Here is a 19,660-nt window from a genome sequence, read left to right as displayed (position 1 = left end):
TCAAAAACAAGATGGAAAGCTTTTCTTGAAATATGACTAACTTTGTCACTGGTAACATTTTGTTGATCATAAATGTCTAACTTTAACTTGTTTCATTCAAAAATAACTCAATTGTTTTCCTCAAAAAAACAAATTTGTAGTCAGTCCCCCCAAATGTAAACAAGTCAATGACGAGTCGGCAGACATCTGTGCGAGCACTTTTATTGCATTGAACCGACAGTGACAAGTGACATAATTTTACATTTTCTTGCCCGTCTCAACAGAGCAGCAAAAAAAATTGCCTTTGGTGTCTCTGCGCACCAAATGCAGCGGTGACTCAACTTAGGAGACGCCGCAGCCGGCCGCAGCCGACCGAGCCGTCGTCTGCCTTCCTCGATTTGCATTTGCATCATTTGCGAGGGTGGCGAGTCGGTCGACAGCAGGGAATCTCAAGATGTCCTCAAGGGGGCGCTAAGCGAACATTTGGCTGGATTGCTGTGTGACACGGATGAAGGTGGTCCGGCGGCTCAGCTCTTTCAGCTTGGCGGCGCCCACATACGTGCACGTGGAGCGGACGCCGCCCAGGACGTCGCGCACCGTCGCCTCCACGTCGCCCCGATACGGAACCTCCACTGTGCGACCCTCCGACGCCCTGACCCCCCCCCCAAAAAATACAGTAAGTTAACGATTATTTTTATATTTGTTCTAATTTTGATAAGGACTTCTCGTCGCTATCGTCGGAGTTCTGTGTGGCTGCTTTGATGGCCCACAGAGCCCTCAAATGTTACCTGTACTCTGCCACGCCCCCCACGTATTTCTTCATGGCTGTGTCGGAGCTCATCCCGTAGAAGAGTTTGAACTTTTTGCCGTTCTTCTCGATCACCTCGCCCGAGCACTGGTCGTGTCCTGCCAGCATGCCGCCCATCATCACAAAGTCGGCGCCCGCACCTTGAGGTCAAAGGTCAGAACATCGAGTTCCCCTTGAAAGGCTTGTCCCCTCCGGTGTCAGCAGAGTGTCAAAACAAGAAGATGCTCACTCGTTGACACTCACCAAATGCTTTGGCCACATCTCCGGGGCAACTGCAGCCACCGTCCTAAGCGTGTAGCAGAGAAAGAACAGGAAAAAAAATAAAAATCCAGCCGCCTCACAGGCTTGTGGTTTGGCACGAGGGTACCCTCTAACGGCCACTTTGTGAACTGACCAAGACTCGCTGGTGCAACTACAATGTGACGATTATACTTACAGAGATGATGTGTCCTTTGAGGCCGTGAGCCGAGTCCGCGCACTCGATGACGGCACTCAGCTGAGGGTAACCGACACCCGTCTTGATCCGAGTCGTGCACACGGACCCTCGAATATACACAAAAGCAACTTCATACTGTATTTGGAGCAGTGATTTGGTCAGTGTCCCGCCACCAGATGGCGCTCAAGCAGCCTGCTGCGCATATTATATTGCACAGATTGAATGGGAACAAACATTTTGGATTCTGCCTTGCAACAAGTGACATGTGGGAGGGTGCATTGTGCCCACCTGGTCCGATGCCCACTTTGATGATGTCGGCCCCGGAGAGGATGAGCTCCTCCACCATCTCCCCGGTCACCACATTACCGGCCTGAGTGAAAAATAACAAAAATACCCCCTCATCAGTCGCTCCAAAAAGATCTTCATAGTGCCTTTTAAGGAACTATATCAGTCCACTTGATCAAAATCCCTTTGTGTGTGTTTGCATACCATGATGGTGTGCGACGGGAACTTGGCTCGCACCGCCTTGACAAAGTCGACAAAGTGCTCCGAGTAGCCATTGGCGACATCCAGGCAAATGTACTTGAGGGCGGGCACAGCCTGAGCGATGGCGCAAAGCTTGTCCAGGTCTCCGCTGCCGCTGCCCGAGCTAGCCGCCACATGCTAACGTCACCACAACCGCCGCCCCAAAATGACAAACATTGACTTCAATTAGCCTTTTCAAATAGCAGTATAAGTGCAAGGAAAGTATTATTTCTGCAAAAGAAAAATCCTTCATTGCGATAAGCAATATTTATTCAGATTTCTTTCTCCCTAACTCATGCTTCACCTCCAAGCATTCGGGGTGATGAGCAGCAAAGTTCTTCCACTCATCCACTGAGTAGTGCTTGTGGATGGCCGTGAACAGCGTGTGCTGGAACAAGAGTAAAATGTTATTTGGAGAAATATAAAATCATTTACTATACAAGAGTTCGATGTCATTGTACAAGATTTGACTCGTTTTTTTCTTTCATCTTCATTTATGCTGGCGGCGTTTATTTAAAACTGGGCGGGAAATGGTTAGTTTGATTCTTTTTCAAAACTGTGGATTCCGACCAAGCATAAAAAAGGTGTGTACTTTGCTGAGGACTTGGGCCATCTCGAAGGTCCCGGTGGTGTCCATGTTGGCGGCGATGATGGGGATTCCCGAGTACGTCTGCTTTGAGTTGCGGAATGTGAAAGTCCTCTGCAGGCCCACCTAGTACAAATATGAGCCAATCACAAATCAGCTCTCAGCCTTTGCACGCCAAGCCTGACTATGTAATCGTGAGAAGTGTTGTCATTTTGTTTGGCAACCACAGTCAGTGACTAAATGAGCAGCAACTTAAATGCCCCACCAATGGTACGCGCGCTCCCTCTAGCGGTATCATTTAACATCTATTTGTTTTGAAAGGGGCAAGTCAATCCCAAACTGTTCCTCGCGTGCGGCCCAATTTGTCGCCCTTCCGATTCATGTTTCCTTCCAGGCAGGCAAAATCCACGTCTCTTTTTTCCCCCCCGTATCTTAGATGGCTTCCATTTTGCCACTTTCTGTCGACTGGCGGGCGAAGGTTGCCACTGAACTTGTATCCCAAAAACTGGGGTGTGTAGACTTTTGTGCACTCACACGTTGACATGTTGAGGCGCTGCCACATGGGAAATGCACGCGCCTCCGGTTTTTCTATTTTTACTCGCCGTTTCCCAGAAGTTCGGCCGGACTGGACTGGCACTCACCGCTCGCCCAAATGCGACCGTTGCGTACCTTTTCAAAATGTCTGAGATCATGAAGGGTGATCTGGCGAAGGACAAGTGCATACTTTAAGCGTTTTTTGGGGGCGGGTCTCCACGTCTTTGGGTGGGTCGACTATACTTGGCAAGCAGGGCCTTCGACTGCCTTTCGCCCCCAATGACTTGTTGCAGCAAATTCGAAAAGCTTAACTAAATGAGACGCAATTAAAGCAAAGGCCTGACAAATGGTTTTCACCTATGCAGAAGGTCACGCTCCTCTCAGGCGGCCAAGACCTCTCATGACACAAGAACAACACTGCCGGGCAAATACTATGTGGCCACGATGATGGCACATGCATAATTTGAGCAGATTTGGCTTTTGGAGCGTGTCTACTTCCTGGATGCAATTGCGACGGCGTTACCTCGGAACGACTCTTCAGGCTGCTCCTTTTGGGCCGGAACAGGACATCCTTGAAGTCCAGCTTGAGGTCTGCGTCCATGCGAGGCATCCTGGTTGAGGAGGAGGAGGATGAGGATGAAATTCCCCTGAGGAAGGCTACGATGGCAGCAGCGGCGGTCCCGTGTCCGAAGCCCAAGCCACCAAATCCGAGCCTCTGGGTTGCCAGTGTATTTATAGCAAAGTGGGGCCCAGCCCTGCCCCTGCCGCCGCGACTTTATTTGGGCCTTCACGCCCTCCTCCTCCTCCTCCTCCTGCTTCATCTCCTCTTCCTCCAGTGACAAACACACTGCGGTAGCGTGTGCTGCAGTGCTAAAGAGCACACCTGCTGTCCACTCGGGGCATTGCTGGCTAACCACAAGGGGGCGATGCATGGTTGGAAGGCGGCTGGCCGGCCAGATGCTTGGGGCGTTTGAATTGCTCACACTAACCGCATGCGTGAAAAAGGCACAGGCGGGCCAGCCACATATGATGGGCCGTGAAAATATTAATTTAAAATTGATTTTGAATCATGGTTGCGTCTGTGCTTTTGCCGCCATATTTACATATTTTCTTTTGATCTGAGAAGAGGAAACGACGGCTCGATTACGTCATAGCGCCGCGGATGTCCACCGAGTGCGCGTTGCGTCATCATGTTATCAGCGCTACTGTACACACGCACGTCACCGCTCGCTGGACTTTAGCAGACCCTGTTACTTTGCAGAAAATATATTCACATATTAAATCAATATTACGTAAGGCGGAAAACACACCCGCTCTCCTAGTCAATATTTGATTGAAAAATAAATCAATGAAAGCGCACATTGTTAGTGAAATAAAAAAATTTAAAAAAACTCAATCGTGGTGTTGACAAATAGGTTAGCTTTTAACCTTTTATGACCATTTTGCAGCTTCGACACACAAAATCGTATCCAATGTCTAACTAACATTTAGTAAATGTCACAATATTAACCATGAGGAGTAGTTTGACTTCATGATCCTATTGAGCTTTTTATTTGGGCCCCAGAGCACATTAAGAGAAGTTTGTTTACTTGACATGTAGTAACCTTTATTTTCAGAACCCGTCAGACCGGTTTGAAATATTCAGCCAACTTTCCTCGTGCCGTCATCGTTTTGTTTCCATGCTTTACAAAAAGAGAATGGACCAAATTGAGGAAGTAGAGACACTTTAAAAAAAAGAGAATGGACCAAATTGAGGAAGTGGAGATGCCTGAAAGGCATCTGTTTACTTGCACACATGACTCGCGCAAGCCAAGTTTGTCTAAAAAAAGAAAAAACTTTATTAATCTTTTGTCAAAAGCATCATATGATATCTTACAGAGAGCGTCGAATGCTTCAGAAAACAGAAACAAATCGCTACTTGTGTAAAAAGTGCCTTGCGGCGACTAACTTTTTCTTCTTCCTAGCAGAAAGAAAGAAAAACAATGCATTGGAAAGCAGTGCTGCTACATTGAGGCCTAAACCAAAACAGTGTCGCTGCGTGCGGCTTCCTTGTAAAGTGACAATGTTTGTTTTAAATAGTCGACGTTTAAATAATGATTAAAAAAACAACAACAACAATGAGCAGGCGAGTATTGCACGCGTCTTTGTACCCTTTCAAAAACGGACTCGATTTTTTTTCTGAGAGAACCAGAGGCTTTTCAAGCAGGGGTGGGCCACCATTTTGATTTAATGCAATCATTGTGGAATTTCTATCGACATTTTCAGGGGAGATGCAAATTTGCCCGACATTTGAGTTTGATCTATTTGCCATCTGTCAAAATGCGACTGCTACCAAGTTTTAAGCACCTAAAGAGCCGGACACGTGTGGCCCGCGGCCCTCGGGTTGCCCACCCTTGCTTTCTTTTTAACAGCAGGTATGTGCTGTCCTTTGGCATGTGTAAATGGAAGAATCGGTTTAAAAGCGGAGTGTCTGCAATCTGAGGATTGAACGCACGCCCGTTTAACGCTAGGTTGACTTAAACTCAAGATAAAAAGAAACGTTTAGTTTGTTTAAAATGGCGGGAAAGTTTTCAACATAAAAGCAATAAAATCGAGTAAGCGAGTGGGGGTGCGCGACGGACCAGCTCAGCTGATCAGTGAAATTCTTAAGGCAGAGAAAAAAAAAAGCATTTGGCAGCACACAAACACATGTGGGTGGAGTGCTTTGTCCATCAGGAGTCCAGAAAACGAAAGGCGGACCAAAAGCGTCCCTCACGTGTGCGTGAAGACTTTGTGGTAGTCGTCCCCGCCGCAGTCGTGAGGGTCACGGCAGATGGACACGGGGATGCGGTCGGCCCGCTGCTCGGCCATGGCCAGGTTGAGCAGGCTGCTGCAGGTGGGCAGGTAGACGTGCTGCACGTGCTCCACCTCGGAGCGGCACACCGGACACAGCTGTTGGGAGGGGGAGGGTAAGTCAGACTTGTTCACGATCGCGGCGTCGGGCGAATGTATCACCTGCAGCTGGTCGGCGCACGTTCGGCAGCACACCAGGTGCCCGCAAGGGCAGAAAGCGGCGTTGATCTGCTCCTCGCAGCACAGCATGCACAACAGCGCCTCCTGCAGTTTGTGAAGCCGCTCCTGCAGCTGCCGGCTCTGACGGCAGCTTCCGCAGTCGTCGTCGTCGTCCGAGACATCCTGGCGGCTGGGCGAGCGTGAGGGCGGTGACCGTCGGCCCCCGGTGCAGGACATTAAATCTCCCACGCCGGCATTGTAGAGGGCGCGGCGAGCGTGGTCGTAGACTTCCTTGGAGGTGCGGCGGATGTCAAAGACGTACTTCTTGCCCAGGTTGATGTTCTCGTTGAGGAAGAGGGAGGCAAGGTGGCCTTTGAAGTCACGGCTGTACTGCATCATCACAGCGTCGGTCACCGTGTCGCACCTTCACGCACGCAAAAACGGTTGTGAAGCGTGACGTGGCGGCAAAACGGCAAGGCGTGCGTCAAAATGGCCGCACGGCGCTTACCGGTAGAAGGCGTGCGTCTCGGTGATGGCGCGGTACAGGCCGCTGGCTGCCCGGTTGCTGATCAGCTTGAACATGAGCACCACGCTTTCATTGTTGTCCTTGGTGACCGTCAGGTACACCGTCTTGCCCGACTGCGTGGCGATCTGAATGACGGGATAGCTAACTCTGCACACAAACGGCGCCGTATTTGTCAGCCGCGCAGAGAAACAGCAACGCAAAGAGGAATTGACACGCACCGGTCGATGAGGCTGAAGTCCTCCTTGGACACGGCGATGCCTTCGGGTCCCACGCCGATAGCCAGGCGCTGGCCACTGGCGTCGCGGGCCCAGTGCCACTCCACGCCGTAGTGCTCCAGCGAGGAGACCAGCTGCAGGGCTTGGTACTCCACCGAGGCCTGGCTCAGGCCCTTCAGGGCCTTGTGTCTGCACACCATGCTGTCGTGACAAAAGAGATAACATTCCCATTGATTTTCGTAGAGTCGTCGAGGAACCGTCAACAGATTGCGTAAGAACCTCAAGCGCAAGGCCACTCCGAGTATTGATTCCCCTTTACCTGTTGACAATGGTGGGACTGGGTTCCTCGCCGCAGAGCTCTGAGTACCAGTAGTGAGCCGTGTTCTGGTTGTAGTCGCCGAACTCGGCCTGGGCCAGCATGGCGCTCAGTTCCTCGGCCTGCTCGGAACCCATGCGCAAGTGGCCGTTGTGCAGGTCCTCTTTCACGTGCGTGAAGAAGATGTGTCTGGTAGACAAACGGAAAGTGGTCACCATGAGAAACTGCGACTCAGTATACCAGAAGAGCTTTAGTCATTTTCAGTCTGACTGGCGAGTCACCGGGCTAACTGGAACATAGTTCACAAACTGTACGAGAAGCTTACAAGAAGAAGCTGTTTTGGGTTGCCGTGACGAGAACACGGAGTTCTGGCACGGCCAAACAAAACAGTAGCCACTCTGAAGGGGAGGGATGGGGGCTGACCATTGTTTTGTCCACAAGATGTAAGGAATTCTTCAACAGCGGGAGACGAGAACACTCCGACTGATAATAATGACATCATCGCTTCGTCTCTGAACTGTAGTAACCTCAGCCGACAACTCATCCGGCTGGCATGGTAACCTTAAGAAGATGTAAATCAGGTTGGACTACTCGTGACTCGCTTGCATCCGTCACCGGGTCACATGGAACGAGAGTTTGTCCAAACTGTGAGACCAGAAGCCCGCCAGCGTCTTGCGATGGAGGGAACGCTCGTGATAAAGCCAGACGATGGTCAGACCAGTGGCGTGGGTGCAACAAACGCCGCTTTCAAAGCTCCCGTACTTCGCCACCCTCGGCACGCTCCATTGTGCTCGGAGTCATGTGACGCGGCCTACCTGACGCAAACAATAGACGAGAGAGCGACGGGGTGCCGAGCCAAGGTTATTGTCGGCCAAGGCTGGGGTTACTGCAGTTCAGGCGAAGCCAGGTTACTATAGGTCACCCATCGCAGAGCATCGAGGCTCCTTTTTGGAACAGATGCTTTTTTTGCTCTGCTTCTGTGGACGAAACTCTTTGCGCACCTGTTGGGCTCAAACCAGCGTCAGCCAATCGCAGCTGTCGCTTCCGTAATCCCGGCAAACAAACAAATGGTGACACGGTCATGAAAATAAACAGAACACGAGAAGCAACGCAGTTGTGTTGAGTCTCAACCGGTGCTGCCGTTTTTTTTTTGTTTTTTGTTTTTATTAGAAAAACATTCAGCAAGCAAGCTGAGGCGGAATGCGGGGCAAGAATGAAGCACCACAAAAAACAAAAGTGCTTCTCACGCTGGCAGTGGAAATAAATCAAAGCCATTTGTGCTGTAAATAAGTTTGCCGCGGGACTCCTGCAGGGCACAGCTTGCGGACAAAAACTAAGCTACTGGACACCCCTTTGGGAAATAAACAACATCGATGCAAATTCTGTTCTGATTTTTTATTCTTAGCGGGTTATGTCATTGCTCTAAAAGTGTATTTACGACAAATATTGTCAGTTCAGAAGGATGGAATTCTCAAACTTGGGTGATTTTTCCACATCACTGGTAGGCAAAGTCAAAAAGAAGATTGTTGACCGCCATTGCCCCCACCGTGGGCTCCGCTGAGAACAAAGCACCCCCACACAAAGTGAAACCCAACACCGCTTGCCGACAGCCAATCGCCCGCAAGAGTTTCCGTCCCAACAATGCGGCTTGCGCTGCCGGGCCGGGAGGGGCGAGGCGGGGTTTCTAGCGGTCATTGAACTGCAGTAACCTCGCTCATCAATCTGCTTGAAGAAAACCATTTTCCCAACGTTTGGCTCTGTCTTTGGGAACAGATGACCCTCGTCGAGTGACCTTTCCTTTTGTCACAGCCAGTCGTGCACATGAACAATATGCAAAACGTCTTCGCCAAATCATGATACCTCCTTCAAATTTGGACGAGCGCTAGAATTCTGAGCAAAATGGCTGCTTCTGACCAAATTGGCCGACTTGTACGTTGTGTGATTATACATTCGGATTTCGTGTCAATTTTTTGTTCTGAATCATTTTTTCATTTCCAAATGACAAATGGATTATTATGCAAGCAACTCAATACTCTACGGTTAAAAAAAAAAAAAAAAAAGGCTCATGACTCTGACTCGGTAGTTAAACTTTAGCTCCAGAATAAACAAGGAAAACTCCTACAAACACAGAAGGTTAACCGATTAAATACCAACAGATAAAAAAAAGCAAAGTGTGTGCCAGTGCCCTGTCGTTGCACCCGACCCGATGCCAACTAAACCAAATACGAATGAAAGGGGGCGGCGGGAGGCTCCAGCAAGTGGAAGTTTCTTGGGCCGTGTCACAGAAAAGCAGATCAATGCAAATAAGATGCTTAACTGCAACACTGACACAGAAGCAGCCTTCAACCGTAGCCTAGAGCCATTTTGGGGGGTTCATCGTGCACGGCGCATACGCTGGACCCGACGTTCACGTCATCTCGACGTGGCGACCGTCTTACATAAGCTACTCTGAGCGCGGCTTGTTACGCAATGCCAGAAGAAGAAGAGGAAGGAGGAGCGCGTATAGAACAAGCTCCCTTTTTTACGACTCTTCTTGGGCTCTGTCGCAAACTGCTGAGCTCAGTCGCTACACAAATATGTCACACACGCCGCGCAATAGGTGTGTGTGTTAAAGTTCCCAAAAGCAGCAGTTGAACATTACCTACGTGTGCACGCATGGATTATCTTGTGTGCGTGCCTTTTGCATAACACATGCCTGCGGAGCGGCAATGCTAGCTTGCGTGAAGTAGGTCAAGGGTGACGGCAGCTTAACGACGCGACTCAACACGTGTGAAAGGACTCAAAAGCCAAAAAAGTGGGGAGGGGGCGGGGGAGGAAGTGCTAAATGTATAGATGACGCAATACGCAAATGCCGAACCACCAATTTGCGGAGCCGCTGTGGTTGAATTCTATTCAGGAAATAAACAAACTGAAGCTAATGGAACTAACTAGAAAGGGTGGACCTACCTGGTCTGTTCCTGCAGAATGAGATGAGGCTCGACGAAGAACTTGACGCGCAGCCTCAGTCGGCACGGCGTGGCGTTATCCACCTGCTGGCAGATGCGATTGCGCAGGTTCATCCACAGGTTCTCGCCTTTGCTGCCCGTCAACTGCAATCCAAAGTAGTCCACCTCGATGATGCCCAACGTCCTGCAAACCTGCAAAATGGGATGACAACCCGATCAAATACACACACACAAAGGTCAAGGCCTTGAACTTTCAGTTTTTGAAAATATTCAAATATGTACAGTGCTCAAATAACTACGATTCAAGTCAGTTACATATTTTAAATATATTTTAACGAATAAACAACATAAGTACTGCGTTTTAAAAATAAAAGTGTAATTTTTTTACATAAATGTATACAGAGAGGCCTGCCAAATCTCTCGTTGCTTTCTTAAAACTTAAATCACACATACTCCACTTTTCCTTAAAACATTGCTATTTGATGATTTGGACTTTTTGTCACGGGAAGTGCATCCCTCGGGTATCCCGCTTTAGTTACGCCCCTGAGACCGCGCCCCCTCGGCAGTGGCGGCAGCAGCAGCCGATGTGTTCGAGATTATATAACACGATCAAACTCCGAAACGGCGTGTAGACTCAAGTTGTAAACTGTTTGAATACAAGCCAGCGCGTCCTGCATGAAGCACAAAGTTCCGACCGATTTGGTAGTCCGACGAGAAGCGGACAGCGCACGTCGAGCTCTCGGCGATGAGCATGAACTCGAGTAACCTTTGAGAGAAAGAAGCCATTCGTATGGATGCGGCGTCAATTGTGCTTGCCCCATCCGGAATTGAGAAGACCTCCGTCGCTCGCGTGTTGTTTCGCGTTAATCACGTCCAACATCGAATGAAGTTTGTGACACTATCAATTGAGTGACGTCAACAGACGCCAAATAAGGTCGCAGGCGCACGTTGCGTGTGTTCCAGATTCAATTTGCATGAAAAGAAACGACGGTGCCTTTTGTTACTCACCTTATTCAAGCAATCTTCTCCTTTGGCCTTGGCGTCAACTTGCACTTCCATCACAACCGAGTCCGGACGGGTCACGTGGCAAAGCATTTTGCTCGCGACTCTTCTTTGGTTTGGGCGCCACTCAAACTTAAACAAACAAATCAAACAGTGCTCCAGCCTTCTCGAATCCCCGACATGGAGTCCCTCTCGTCACTTTCTTTTGCTTTCTTTCTCTCCTCCTTCCCTCTCACTGGTGCGTCCCTGTGGCGGAGCTGAGCTCCGTCTGCCGGCTCCTGATTATATGAACGGAGCGCCGATCGTAAGCCCCGCCCCCCGGAAGTGTTGTTACGCGATGCGAGATAGTGCTTGTGGCGCCCTCGTCTGGGGGCAGACACTTTTCGCTTGCTCGAGAGAAGCACGAGGACATTTCATGGCTAGTGCGCATCTTTACAATGTTGCTTTAAATTATTTATGGGATCATATTCCAGAAATAGCACAAACAAACAAGGTGGCCTCTTCAAGCCCACGTGTGGCGTCTGTGTGCTGGGAGATGACAACAAAAACACATTTGGGATGTTAGCAGTGTCAATGTCTGCGAAATAGCAACAATCGGGTGCAATTAAGAATTCAATTTGAGTTCAGTGAGGAGTTTTCCCATTAAGCAAGTGTTCCTCAAAAAGCAAAGTGTAACAACAAACAAGCTGAGGAGACAATGGAAGCAAGAAGGCCCTGCCCGCTTCTACGAGGCTTCAATGCTCCAAGTCTTTCTTTTGCAGGGCGAGGAGAGCAAACACTACTTGAATTCCCAAGCCGAGGGGAAAACAGGTCGGGTCAGTTTATGATTTCCTACCAAGTGCATGTTTATCCGCGCTATTATTGTCGTAAATGTCAGGCGCCAGGCCAATGGGCCACGTTGACCAGGCAGCAAGCTATCCATTAAGCTAACAGCGGAAGCCAAGATTCTGTTAATCAGCGACGGCTTCCTAATGATGCAGAGCGGACCGTGGCGACCGCGGTGGCAACCACCAAAGGGGTTAGCGGTGATGTCCTTAAATGCGAGCAGGAAACGAAGATTATGTCCGAAAGTGCCACGCTAGCAGAGGTTTTTTTTTTTTTATGGTCAACACTTGGCTTCTGAGCTACCTGGACGAATTCATGGAGCATCGCGGCGACATGTGTGACGATTCTAGAATGTTTCTTCGGGAGCTTCCGTTGCGCCCAAAGATGACTCTTAGTGCCAAAAACCAGATCCAACTTCAACCAGAGAAGCAACGTGGAATCAAACAGTGACAGGCGGCGTGTTGGATGTTGGCTGGGAGCCCGGTCCGCCTCGTTGCCAGGCAACGAATTTGGATCAGCGTAAGCGGAAAGGGCAGAGACGAGTCCAAAGTCATTGCCGGGGAAACATGAAGCGTATAAAATAGCTGTGACTCAGCAAAGGCTGAGTTGTTGCCGCCTCGCATCTCCCGAAAAGTTTGCGCGCGGCTTTTGCGTGCACTCAATTACGTGAAGACCGTCTTCTACGCAACGGCCTTTTTTCACTTTCCTCCTTTGAAACCTGGTGCATGGTCGCGTTTGTCAGTTTCTCGTCCTTGCATTAACGACGTCATTTCGCTCGCGCTTCTCCAGATGCACTCGTCGCCGTCTCCCAAGTCAACGAGACGTGCGAGCAAACTGGTCGTACTTGTACGGGAAAAAAAGCTTGAGTGGTTCTGAGATCAGATTTATTTTGGACATTGTCCACCAGACGGTGCTGTTGTGTCATAAAGGGAAGTGCACTCGCGTAAAATCTGATTAGTGGGGCACTGTACTGTATCGTAATATGGTGGAGTGGGTTCCAAGTTTCGTATTGGCTGGAGTGGAATATTGTATCACCCACACGAAGTGTTTGAATCTGCCCCTCCTCTCCATCTGAGGGCGTGGTCTGTCTGACGCGCGTTCCCGTCTTCCCTGACAGCCTCGTCCCTGCGGCTCTCCAACCTTGTGTTAGAAAAGATGACGAAGCCGGCGACGGTCGTGCCCGCTCGCTCCCCTCGCGCGCGCGTCCTTGACGTCCTCCTCCCCGCGGGGACACAGCCTCCATCGCCGCCGGGTAGTCGCTTCTAAACGACTCTGCAGCTCCGTGAGCCGGGGAGAGAAAGGCGGAAAGACCCCCGCCCCTCCCCTCCCATTCCAGTGCGCGCGTGCGTCCCCCATTCAGACTCGTTATTGTTATGCTGCACTGCACATGATCCTTTTGGATGTTTTCGACTGATTGAGTCAAGATGGAAAGCATGGAGAGGGAGTGCAGCGCGCTGGGCGGCCTCTTCCAGAACGTCATCGCGGACATGAAGGTAAAACCGCACGCACTCGTTGATCATCATTAGCACCGTAATCATCGCCGTAATCATGTGACGTGCTGCTGACGTTATCGGTGGCAAGTGTGAGGAATTTGCCACAGCCTCATGCTGCCTCAGCCCCAGGAGGTCCAAATGTCTCCCACAATGAATCGAGTCAAAAATGTCCAAATACCTTTCAATTGATTGTTTTTTGTTTGACTTGGGGGTCCTGAGACCGAATGGCGACCATCGTTTTTCTTTGTGGCGTGCATCAATTGACGACTAGGCCTTGACATAGTTTGGAAAATGGATTTATGTGAAAAAATAGCTGACCATTTCAATGTGTCCTTTATTCTCATTGAGATGAAAATACTTATGATACGCGAACGACAGGATGAGCCTTGTCGCTTTTTCGAGGTTGGTCTCCTGCATCCGTCTCCTCGTCGCCATGGAAACAGATGGGACCAACCGGTTGGTTTCTGTCGCTTCATCCCCACAACTCCCCGTCCATTCTCCATTTTTCCTCCGTCGCTTTGAATACGAGCTTCAACATCAAATAATGGACAACTCCCTAAGGTCCTTCGGACGGCAGCTGTTGCCACGGCGACACTTTATGACCTCGCCGGCTGACGGTTGCAGCGGCGGCCCCGCCCTCCTCCCCAGATGTGGGTGTGCATATTTCACCACATTCAGGTGGAGGATAGCTGCAATCATGGCGGTGTGGGCATCAAAGCCAAAACACCAAACAGCCCCCCCAAAAATGCCCCCCCTACATCTTTTCCTCTTGCTGCTCTGCATTGTTGCCATGGCAACAGCCAGCCGCGCAGCTCGGCACAGGAGGGCGAGCGATGCGAGCTGTCGGTTGACACGAGGAGTCGACGCTTGATAAGAGATGCTACTTGGGCATAGACAAAAGTATTAAGACACAGCTGACATGACGAGTCCTCCTTGCCAGTAGGTGGCGCTAAAACGTGCTTTGACGTATTGGCAAATCCATCATCTCTATGGTATCAGAAATTTCATGTAGTTTTGCAATTTGGACTAAAAGGTGATTGTTGGTCAAATCAAGGCTGGCGCTGAAAATATTTTTCTCTGCCACACCCGTGTCATGCTCCGCCTCCTCATCGTCCTCCTCTTGTGTTTGCTGGGCAGGCCGGTTATCCCGTGTGGGAAGACTTTGTCGGCAAAGCTGGAAAACTGCAGTCGCAGCTCAGGTAATGTTTCGCTGTCGAACGTGGCCCTGGAGGCGTCTTGGTAGACCGGACCGGACCCGCAATAAAAACAAAAGTACAAAGTAGGAAGAGTGAAATGTGACCAGACTGCGCCATCTGCATATTTGTCCTGCACTGCAGGACGACGGTGTTGGCGTTGGCGGCCTTCCTGGATGCCTTTCAGAAGGTGGCCGACATGGCGACCGGCAGCCGAGGTATGAGGCGGCCCGCATCAGCGGTGTCCCAAATTTCAAAGCTTCGTTCTTTTCATGTGCATCGTCAGGATTTGGTCGACTTGAGGAGTTTCCTTTAGACAAAAGTAGCGCCTTGATGCCACACTGCAACATCATGGTGCTTGCAAAGAACCGCCTGAGTTTCATTTTGACAAAAGTAGGGCTTTGCCGTGTGTTCGCCTGCCATTCGAGTGAGGCAAAAAAAAAGAATTCAAAGTTTCTCTGGCAAGCTGAGTGTTCCTCCCGCAAGCACCAAGTGGGTCAAATGTCGTGGCGCTATTTCTGCATCCCAACCGGCGGCTTCGGTTACGCTTGAAATACCCTTAAGGACCATCAATCCCTTCGTCCGTCAATCATCGCCTCGCTTGCCAATGTTGATGTGGAAGTTGACATCAACGAGCCCAGCGGTGAATTGTTAGCTTCTTATTCGGAGTGGTCGCAGCTGGGGGCCTCAGAATCGTTGGCTGCCGCTATGGCAACCACAGCAGCTGCTGCACATACACACACACACGCACACACGACGGCAGTCTGCGAATCAAAAGATCTCTTGACTAGAGTTAGCAATCAGGCCAACGACATTTGTCGGTGATGATGTGGACCAAGACCACGTGGAATAAGGGAGGGGGTGGTGGAGTGGGTGGGAGGTGTCAGTGGTGCAATGCAGCAGCATCACGGCCGCACCCTGACACCCCGACGCCGGCGCACGCTCGGAAAATCAAACCTTTGACGTGTCGCGTCTTTATGGAAGGAGTTTGCACGGATTCCACATTGATGTTGTCATTTGGACGTAAACTACCAAAATGGCCTCTCATCATTTTTTAAAGCACCAATAAACAATAAAGAGATACGTAGGAAAATCAACCTTCGGCCATCCGCCGCTTTCTGTTGGCCTAAAAAGCGGGATGGCAGAGGATTCGACAATGAAGGAACACCCACACCGGGTCGGTCCGTTTTCATTCAGAAAAGTCCAACGTCATGTGTCTCCCTCTAGTGGTCCACAGTAGAATTACTTTCCAATTAAATGTTGGGCCTTTGACCGCAGGGGCGACGAGGGACATCGGCTCAGCTCTCACCAGGATGTGCATGAGGCACCGCAGCATCGAGGCAAAGCTCAGGCAGTTCTCCACGTACGTGTGCGCTTATCTCCGTAGCGACCCGCCCCTCCTCCAATCACATCCCAACATATGTGTGTGTAGGTTGTTTGTGGATTGCCTGACCAACCCACTCCAGGAGCAGATGGAAGACTGGAAGAGAGTCACCAACACGCTAGACAAGGACCACGCCAAAGGTACACAAACACACACGGACGAGGCGTTTTCTGAGTGCAATTCATCTCGCGTGCGTGCGACAGAGTACAAGAAAGCCCGCCAGGAGATCAAGAAGCGCTCTTCGGACACACTGAAGCTGCAGAAGAAAGCCAAGAAAGGTCAGCGGAAACACGCCGTGGTGATTCACAATTGTCTTTTGCAAACTGACGTCTTGACTTGTTTGTCCAACCCGCCCGGATGCGGTCGCCGCCCGCTCTTCAGCCGACGTCTTTGGTAAGCGATCGGCCGCGTCGCCTCTTCCTGTCGTCGGCCATCTTGAGCGTTGGTTCCTTACCCTCCAGGGCGCGGAGACATCCAGCCGCAGTTGGACAACGCCAAGCAGGAAGTGAGCGACAAGTACTTCCTGCTGGAGGAGGCCGAGAAGCAGGCGGTGCGGAGAGCCATGGTGGAGGAGAGGAGCCGCTTCTGCTGCCTGGTGGCCATGTTCAGACCCGTCGTGGTCAGTAGCGAGCGCACGCCCCACGCAAAGTCACCGCATGACCATTCTTGATGTGTGCCCGTCAGGAGGAGGAGATGTCCATGCTGGGCGAGCTCAGCCATCTTCAGACGCTGACGGAGGACCTGAAGATGTTGACCATGGACCCTCACAAGTTGCCACCCTCCAGTGAACAAGCACGTCCCCGCTTCTTCCTTCATCTGGCTTCCTCCTTGTCCTCCTCCTCCTTTATCTCCGTCCTCTTCTCTTTTTTCACAGGTGATTGCGGACCTGAAGGCGTCTGAGTGCACCTGGTCCTATCAGACTCCGCCCTCATCTCCAAGCACCACGTCCAGGAAGTCCAGCATGTGCAGGTAGCTGAGCTGACGACAGAAACAAAGGCAGATTCCCCTGGTCCCGGGCGCCCTCTAGCGGCGAGAGTTGTTAACAGCGCCTTTTCTCTCGGCAGCAGCCTGAACAGCGTGAACAGCAGCGACTCTCGCTCTAGCGGCTCGCGCTGCCACTCGCCCGGCTCGCATTTCCGCTACCGTGCCTCATCCTCATCTTCGTCCTCGTCGGCCCTCCCGCAGCAGACGCCGGCCCGCCTCTCGTCGGTGTCCTCCCACGACTCGGGCTTCATCTCGCAGGACGCCTCCCAGTCCAAGTCGCCGTCCCCTATGCCCGCCGTCAAGGAGGACAGAGAGGCCCAGGTAGAGCTGGCTAAGGCGCTGGCCCGCAGTCTCCACTTGGACTTCCACGGCTCCAGCAGGGACTCGGTGCAGGGCTCCAGCGGCTACAGTAGTCAAACCGTCACGCCGTGTTGCTCTGAGGATGCTGGCCCCACGCAAGGTGGGCGACCCGCTGGGGTTGGGGATTCTTTTCGCTTTTCGCTTTTGAATATCACTTCTGTTCTCTTCAGAGCGCGACTATTTCTCCACGGATCACGAAGGGGAGGAACCGACTGCCGAGTCGCCCGGCGTCCCGCGCCCCAGCGACATCTCTCAGTCCTGCCGCCGATCGCTGCGGTCCAAGCGCGGTACGTCAGCCCGCGTGGTCCCCAGCCCCTCCGCGGTGGTCCCGCCGGGGGTGGCCACCATTCGCCGGACACCGTCCTCCAAGGCCAGCCTGCGGCGCCCGTCGAGCAGCCTCGCTTCGGGCCCCATCCCCATCAAGCCGCCCGTGGTCCCCGTCAAGACGCCCACCGTACCGGACCACCCCGGGGGGAGGTCGTCGGAGGACGGGCACAGCCCTCGGACCCCCCCAGGCGTACCTGTCTCACCAGGGAGCGGCGTAAGCCTTTGGCCTCAGTCAGATGTAAGCCGGGTGTCCGAGCCGGAGCGACGTCCTTTGCCCGAGCTGCTGGAGGAGACGGAACACGGCGACGGCGTGGACGACTTCCTTGTGGCCATCCGGCGTGGCGTCACGCTGAAGAGGACCAGCACCGACGACCGATCGGCACCCAGGATCCACTGACCGAGGAGGTTTTGTTCAGAATGTGCCAAACATGACTCACAGGTCAAAAAAGTTGTGGGATGTTTCTTTTTCTTTTGCACGCTCTCTCCGCTTCAAGTGCCAAAACCTGCTCCGGTATGACTTTGATTTGATGTTTCGCACGTTCTTGCTCTGGATTGTTTGCCGATGTCTGCCGAGAGCTCGTTCCGCTCCCGCTACGGTTCGTGACTCGATGCCCGACGACTGCTGGCTTTTGACAGCTTCTCTCAACAAAGTTAGATGGAGCTTAAGATTTTTTTTATTTTTGACACTGACATGCTGTGGATACATTGGGTCAATAAGGAGACGAGACTCTTGGCCTGAATCTAACAAAGACCAAAATGACACGTTTTGGCTCGGACTTTTACGACAATTCGACATGACGTCACCTTGACGGGCTGCGTGAGCGTCGCGCAGCTGATGCACCGAGCAGATGAAGCTGAACGTGACCAGCCTCGAAGTGTGCGCACGCCGTCATGGCGGCCTTGGAGAATGAAAATAAAACAAGTTTGTCTGGTTCCATGTGTGTGTGATTGCCATGTGTCCTCCTCACACGAGTCCTGCGCTCACTTGATGTCTGTGCAGATTGTCAGTCATCCAAGTTTGACGAATCCGCAAAAGTTTCACCTTGTATCAAAAACGTTTTTGCCCGATTTGGCGCCATGTTGTGGCAGCTCGTTGTCAATGAAGTGTGTTGAGGAGCTTCATTTAGACAAAGGTAGTGCTTTGCCACTATCTGGTGCTATCCACAGCACAGGGGGTTGTCAGTTGTTGGCGTAAAGGCGTCCACCCCCTCATCTGGTGACCCACCGGCAGTCATATGGGTCCAGAACTCCAATGTCACCCTCTTTCCTGTTGTCAAGATGGACCGCCGGTTCCCGGAACCCGAGGATGCCCTCCTAAAAGACTATAAAGTAGAATCCGCAGGCCAGCACCAGCGCAGCAGCCAAGACCATGGTGGGATCGTTGATGTAGTTGCACGTGAGGCAGAGTCGCGTCCAAGCAGGCGACGGCTCCACCAGTTGGTCCACCTTCTCCGAGATGGCGCGCATCCGTGCACAGATGTCGCACAAGCTTTGGCGCAGCTCGTCCACGTCCATCTGGGTCTGCCGCTTAATCTCCAGGATCATCTGGTAGAGCGTTATGTTGACCTGCTGGCCATTCCTGGTCACCTCAAACATCTCGCGACGGAAGGCCTCAATGTGTGCCGGGCAGGCTTCCATCCTCCGGGAGCCGGCGCTGTGCATGCTCGTGGTGGGAGGAGGCCTCGGGGGGCGCCGACCCAGCTCTCGAAATCCTCCGTTCGACAGCGCGACAAAGAGGGGCTCGCCTCTCATGCATCATGTGACCAAAGACCAATCAGGTGAATAGCAGCTGTGTGATGTCATATTAAGGACGGGACATTGCGGCCATGGCCTCTCAGTTTGGAGTTGGATCAACTTAGCCTCATTTGGCTTGTGGCGAGCCTAAGGTTCCCTAAAGACTGAAAACAAAACTGAGGACCATTTTGATATTAGGGTTACAGAGCATGAATAGGTGAGTTCTTCAGTGATACGTTCCAAAAAGAAAAAAATTGAGAATCACAAATTTGGAGTACTTCCCCTTAAAAAATATGCTTGGACAATTACGTGTCAAATCTAAATATGAGCCGTTTATGTCGTTTTTTGTTGTTTTGTTTTCCAGCTATTCCAGTGGGACAAATATTCCGTTTTTGCAGCTTTGCATGCAGTTCACGTTTCCTGCAGGTGAATATTGTAGTTCTTCACTTAGTCGTCAGGTGGCAGCAGTATCATCTCACGTTAGCGTGCAGTCGCTT

General features: G+C 51.4%; 4 protein-coding genes across 5 annotated transcripts in view; 2 read left to right on the top strand and 2 right to left on the bottom strand.

Moving 5' to 3' along the window:
* Positions 1-19,660, top strand: part of LOC119130207 (fibrinogen C domain-containing protein 1-like) — a 559,732-nt gene that overhangs the window by 321,004 nt on the left and 219,068 nt on the right. The window lies entirely within an intron of this gene.
* LOC119130327 (GMP reductase 1-like) lies at positions 186-3,693 on the bottom strand. The gene is made up of 9 exons (XM_037264150.1): positions 3,392-3,693; positions 2,341-2,460; positions 2,053-2,136; positions 1,713-1,886; positions 1,512-1,593; positions 1,224-1,330; positions 1,031-1,073; positions 768-927; positions 186-631 (listed from the first exon to the last, which is right to left on the bottom strand). The coding sequence occupies exons 1-9, from the start codon at positions 3,476-3,478 to the stop codon at positions 451-453; spliced, it is 1,038 nt and encodes a 345-aa protein (XP_037120045.1). The 5' UTR covers positions 3,479-3,693; the 3' UTR covers positions 186-450.
* LOC119130247 (E3 ubiquitin-protein ligase MYLIP-A-like) lies at positions 4,683-11,147 on the bottom strand. Its single transcript, XM_037264016.1, has 7 exons — positions 10,870-11,147; positions 9,863-10,053; positions 6,920-7,105; positions 6,604-6,801; positions 6,368-6,532; positions 5,863-6,283; positions 4,683-5,799 (listed from the first exon to the last, which is right to left on the bottom strand). Exons 1-7 carry the CDS (start codon positions 10,954-10,956, stop codon positions 5,620-5,622), a joined length of 1,428 nt encoding a protein of 475 aa, XP_037119911.1. The 5' UTR covers positions 10,957-11,147; the 3' UTR covers positions 4,683-5,619.
* Positions 12,307-18,366, top strand: LOC119130204 (protein MTSS 1-like). 2 transcript variants are annotated; one of them, XM_037263938.1, is made up of 12 exons: positions 12,307-13,181; positions 14,319-14,380; positions 14,519-14,592; positions 15,653-15,737; positions 15,807-15,898; positions 15,962-16,036; positions 16,140-16,151; positions 16,220-16,377; positions 16,443-16,550; positions 16,633-16,727; positions 16,826-17,202; positions 17,273-18,366. In XM_037263938.1, the coding sequence occupies exons 1-12, from the start codon at positions 13,113-13,115 to the stop codon at positions 17,824-17,826; spliced, it is 1,761 nt and encodes a 586-aa protein (XP_037119833.1). In that variant the 5' UTR covers positions 12,307-13,112; the 3' UTR covers positions 17,827-18,366. The 2 variants fall into 2 exon arrangements, with proteins under 2 accessions (XP_037119833.1, XP_037119832.1); XM_037263937.1 differs by having other exon boundaries at positions 12,312-13,181; positions 16,823-17,202.

Source organism: Syngnathus acus, chromosome 11 (genome assembly GCF_901709675.1).
Source record: "Syngnathus acus chromosome 11, fSynAcu1.2, whole genome shotgun sequence".
Classification (NCBI taxonomy): domain Eukaryota; kingdom Metazoa; phylum Chordata; class Actinopteri; order Syngnathiformes; family Syngnathidae; genus Syngnathus; species Syngnathus acus.
The sequence above is the reverse complement of the archived record's forward strand: the minus strand, read 5'-3'. Positions and strand labels throughout refer to the sequence as shown.

Bases quoted from the DNA above. Each gene is read 5' to 3' on its own strand.
- LOC119130247 (XM_037264016.1), bottom strand. From the start codon at position 10,956: ATGCTTTGCCACGTGACCCGTCCGGACTCGGTTGTGATGGAAGTGCAA. The intron at 7,106-9,862 runs GTAGGTCCACCC...TTTGTCTACCAG, and splicing joins ATTCTGCAGGAACAGACCAG to ACACATCTTCTTCACGCACG. The intron at 6,802-6,919 runs GTAAAGGGGAAT...TTGTCACGACAG, and splicing joins AGTCCCACCATTGTCAACAG to CATGGTGTGCAGACACAAGG.
- LOC119130204 (XM_037263937.1), top strand. From the start codon at position 13,113: ATGGAAAGCATGGAGAGGGAGTGCAGCGCGCTGGGCGGCCTCTTCCAG. The intron at 14,381-14,518 runs GTAATGTTTCGC...CCTGCACTGCAG, and splicing joins AAACTGCAGTCGCAGCTCAG to GACGACGGTGTTGGCGTTGG. The intron at 14,593-15,652 runs GTATGAGGCGGC...CTTTGACCGCAG, and splicing joins CATGGCGACCGGCAGCCGAG to GGGCGACGAGGGACATCGGC.
- LOC119130327 (XM_037264150.1), bottom strand. From the start codon at position 3,478: ATGCCTCGCATGGACGCAGACCTCAAGCTGGACTTCAAGGATGTCCTG. The intron at 1,074-1,223 runs GTAAGTATAATC...CTACACGCTTAG, and splicing joins TCAAAGGACACATCATCTCT to GACGGTGGCTGCAGTTGCCC. The intron at 928-1,030 runs GTGAGTGTCAAC...TTTGACCTCAAG, and splicing joins AGATGTGGCCAAAGCATTTG to GTGCGGGCGCCGACTTTGTG.